Genomic DNA, 4,575 nt, shown 5'->3' on the forward strand with positions numbered 1-4,575 from the left:
AAAACGTTTAGATTTGGATAGTCAAATCTAACGATACTCGTCATTTTATATTTTTTATTGTGGGTTTGTGGATTTTTTTTTTTAAATTGTTAATAAAAGTATTTTGTTTTATTATACTTTTTAAAAACCCCTAAAATTAGCATGTATAATTTCAAAAATAAAAAATAAATTTAAAATACTATTTAAATTTTAATATCGATTAAAATATTATTTAGATCTCTGTATTGTTTAAAATACTATTTAAATTTTCTCTCAATTGTTCAATTTTAATTCTTTTAATTTTAAATCATAAACATAATCTCCGTAAATAATTTTTATAATAACAATAATTTTGATGAAAAAATAATATATAAATAAGTTTTCAAAATTTTGTGTTAAAAAACTAATAGATAAAAGAAAAAAAAAAGAAATAGGAATAGGAATATATATTATATCAACACTAAAGAAGCACAGCAGTAGAGGGTGGACATTAACTTCTAAGGAAAACTAAGAATATATGTACATATATTGAAGTAGTAGAGAGTGGAGACCAACTTCAAAGGGCAAATATATAACTAAAGTTTATATAATATCCACGTCAAGAAAAATATTGATGTCATAAATATTTTGGTGGGGAAATTTTTGATCTATATTTGTAAAAGGATATTGGGAAAAAAAATAATTAAATCAATAAATAAAAATTTAAAAGGATATATATTATATTTAGATATGTGAGATTGTACTGTGTATTTTGTATGTTTTACATATTTTTTTAGAATACCGGATTGACCGGATATAAAAAAATAATTGAAGGAAAATTAGTGATAAATTTTCACTAAATATAATAAATTATTGAAATATTTATTGTTCGTATAATAAAGTCCATTTAGCTATTTTTTAAATATTTTAAGTTTGTCTATTTCGTCTTTTTTCTCCTTATTTTCTATTTCGATTTTTTTTTGTCGTCTTTCTTTTTTTCCTTTTTATTTACGTCGATTATGATAACCAAATCTAAAAGATTGTGTATAAATCTAGAATCTAAAATCTAAAGGATTTTACTAAACAAATCTAAAGGATTTTACTAATCAAATCTAAAAGATTGTGTATAGAGAATCTAAACGATTTTATGAAAAAAAAAAAAAAACAATCGTGTACAGAAGAATTAAAAAAGAAAACCATTTAGTCAAATCTAAAGGATTGTATAAAAAAAATAAAGAATGTTGTACAAAAGAATTAAAAAAAAATCTGAACGTCGTATACTAAAAATCTTGAAAAAATAAACGATTGTATAAACAAATCTAAACTAAATGATCACAAAAAAATCTTGAGGCCAAATCTAGCAAAAAAAAATCTTGAGGCCAAATTTAATGATTATGTGTACCAAATTCTGAAAAAAAAAATCTACAATTAATGTAACCAAATTAAACTATAAAATTGAAAAAATAAAGCATTATCTATATCTAACGATCGTGTACCAAATCAAAATTAATAAACAATAGCTTGTTTGTATTAAATATATTAAATATATTACACGCATTGTTGACGACGTGGTGGATGATTGATAGAACATATTTGGTATTTTTCATCGTGGGTCCTAGACTTTTTACATTTTGAGATATATTTTTTTAAAAGACGGCAAAATAAAATAGTTGGTATATAACATAAAATAATTAGAAAATGGAAGTTTAAATTACCATAAATTCAGTAGCAAGGAAGCCAGAGAAGCAGAAAATGAGATATAGAAAGAGAAAATAAATAGATAAATATATATATTGATAAAAATAAAAAATAAAAAAATAAAAAATAAAAAAAGAAGAAATGTGGGGGACCCAACAAGAGATAAATAAATGAGAGAGAAAAAATAAAATAATAAAGAAAAGTGGGAGCCACCACCCATGTGCCCTCCTCCTGTCTCCACCAGCTCCTGCTTCTCAATGATTAGAGCCCTCTGTTCCCAAACACACTCCCAATTCCCAAACCCCCAAATCCCCAATTCACCCATTTCAAAAATATATATTCAAATTTAATTAAATTTCCTCCAATCCAATCCCCCATTGTGACACCTTTCACTCTCCTCCACCTCCTTCTTCTTCAACATCTCTTCTCTCTTAACCATGTCTGCTTCTGACGCCGTCAACAACAACAATGCCGCCATAATTGAACATTCTCATCAACAACACACACATCGAATACACGGGAATAATCAATCTTCCAACAATGCCGCCACCCCTTTACCCCTCAAAAAACCCCCTTCTAAAGACCGCCACAGTAAGGTCGATGGCCGTGGCCGCCGTATTCGTATGCCCATCGTTTGTGCTGCTCGTGTTTTCCAACTTACCCGCGAATTAGGCCACAAATCCGACGGTCAGACTATCGAATGGCTCCTTCGTCAAGCAGAGCCCTCCATTATCGCCGCCACTGGTACCGGTACCACTCCGGCTAGCTTCTCCACTATCTCCGCTTCACTCCGAACTCCTCCTGCCGCTTCCGTTTCCGACCATAAACCCCTTTTGCCTCCCGCGCCTTTCATTTTGGGTAAACGCGTTAGAACCGACGACGATGTAGCTAATAAAGACGACACCGGTGGGGCTGGTGCTGGGATTTCGGTTGGTCCTTCTATTGGTTCGATTATGGGTCCGGCTGTCGCGGGTGGGTATTGGGCGATTCCGGCGAGGTCGGATTTTGGGCAGGTGTGGAGCTTCGCGGCGGCGGCAGCAGCGGCGGCGGCGCCGGAGATGGTGATTCAGCCGACGGCGGTTTCTCATCAAGCGTCGTTGTTCGTTCAGCAGCAATCGATGGGAGAGGCGTCGGCAGCGAAAGTGGGAAATTACCTTCCGGGGCATTTGAATTTGCTTGCCTCTTTATCAGGTGGACCGGGAAGTTCCGGACGAAGAGACAATGACCACCGTTGATTTCATAATCCGGCCGCCTTTCACGACGGCGTTTGTAATAATTCTGTCCCTCCGTTGTGGGTGTTCGTGTTCATATAGAATTATATAACAACTACCCTTCATCGTTTTTTTACCCCCCATTTTAGGGTTTTAGGCTATTGAATTTTTAGCTTGGGATGAGTGAATTTTTAGGGTTTTATTATTATTTTTTTTCTTTTGGAAGATTGATTAGGGTTTTTAAGCTTCAAAAAAGGGTGTGGCAGTGGCTGTTTTTCCCAGATTTTGCTATATATAAGATATAAATCAGCAAGAACTTTGCTAATTTGGATGAACTTCTTTCTCCATTTCAATGAAAATCCATGGAGGAATTAAAATTTTCTTGAAGCATTCAGCTGCCAATTGGGTTTATTCTATAACACTCCCAGAAAAAAATTACTTCTTGTAATTTGTGTTTGATCCGCCATTGGTGGGTTTATTGAAGCTTTTCCTCATCTTCTTCTTCTCTCTGTAAATCCTCTGTTTTTTTTTTTTTTTTTTTTTTTTTTTTACTTTTGATGTATAATTTTCCATCCGAAGAAATTATTTCTCATTTCTACTGACACTTGTCTAGGGAATATATCTTATTTTAAAAACTTAGAAGTTTCGATTCCATTTTCTCGGGAAAGAAAAAGGGAATTTTTTCTGGGTTGGAAAACTAAAATCTTTGGGATTGCTTTAAACCTTTGAATCTGATTTGATTCATTGGATTCTTTTTTTTAAAAAAAAAACCTAAAAAAGAAAGAGTATAATGGTAATTTGTTGAAAGGGTTTTGGATATTGAGATTGAAAAGATGAGTGATTGAATTGAATTATTATTATTTTAAATTTCTGTTCTCTGTTTTTTTGATTCTTGAATGTCATTCATGAATATGCTCGTACACTGAGCTAGTTTTAATGTCATTTATTGTATGCTCTACTCTTTCCATTTCTCTCACACAAATTATTTCAACACTCCTAAACAACAACCATTCTCTTATGGGACAAGTTTTCCTATACCACTGATTTAATAATTGGTTTTCAATCACGTAGTTAACATCATTTAAAAATAATAGATAATAATATTTACAGTATGAATGAAAATGGTAAGAACTAAGTATACATTCAGTTGTATGGATAAGATATTATTAACATGCAGAAAGTTAAATTTCATAAGTTTGTTTAAAGATAAAAGGGTTCAATTACAATATTGATTGTTTTAGAAAAGTTCGATTTAAATCATTATTTATCCTGGTTGTTTAGTCGTTGACTTTAATCATACATGCCTTATAGTGTTTATCTTGCAAAAGCAAAATTACATAAAATATATATATTTTTTAAAATAATAATAGGGATAGTGGTGTTTAGACCCTTGTAAAAGTGCATAAAAACTTTTTTTACTTTTTCTTATTTCTTATTTCTCTTTTTTTTCTTTTTTCTATTTTTCTATTTTTATTTTAGTTTTATTTTTATTTTTATTTTTATTTTATTTTATTTTGTATAAAGTGAAATTACTATTTTTTTTTTTTGCATTTTGTCTTTCTCTTTGTCATAATTGTGCAAAAAGAGGAACAGTCGTGAAACACCAAGATGTCTAATATGTCGATGCATTCATCTTTTGAGTCTAAGTTTGATGAGCCAACTGATGTTCTTAAATGGGTTGAAGAGATGTAACAAAAATTTGGGGATA

At 31.1% G+C, this 4,575-nt stretch overlaps 1 protein-coding gene across 1 annotated transcript; it reads left to right on the forward strand.

Annotated features, from left to right (window-relative positions):
* The first annotated feature begins 1,938 nt into the window (after positions 1-1,938).
* LOC103501575 (transcription factor TCP21-like) lies at positions 1,939-3,254 on the forward strand. Its single transcript, XM_008465182.3, has one exon. The coding sequence runs from the start codon at positions 2,094-2,096 to the stop codon at positions 2,889-2,891; it is 798 nt and encodes a 265-aa protein (XP_008463404.1). The 5' UTR covers positions 1,939-2,093; the 3' UTR covers positions 2,892-3,254.
* Positions 3,255-4,575: the final 1,321 nt, after the last annotated feature.

The sequence above is a fragment of the Cucumis melo genome, chromosome 6, assembly GCF_025177605.1.
Source record: "Cucumis melo cultivar AY chromosome 6, USDA_Cmelo_AY_1.0, whole genome shotgun sequence".
Lineage (NCBI taxonomy): Eukaryota > Viridiplantae > Streptophyta > Magnoliopsida > Cucurbitales > Cucurbitaceae > Cucumis > Cucumis melo.

What these genes read in the sequence shown, in the direction of transcription:
- LOC103501575 (XM_008465182.3), top strand. Translation starts at nt 2,094, where the DNA reads ATGTCTGCTTCTGACGCCGTCAACAACAACAATGCCGCCATAATTGAA.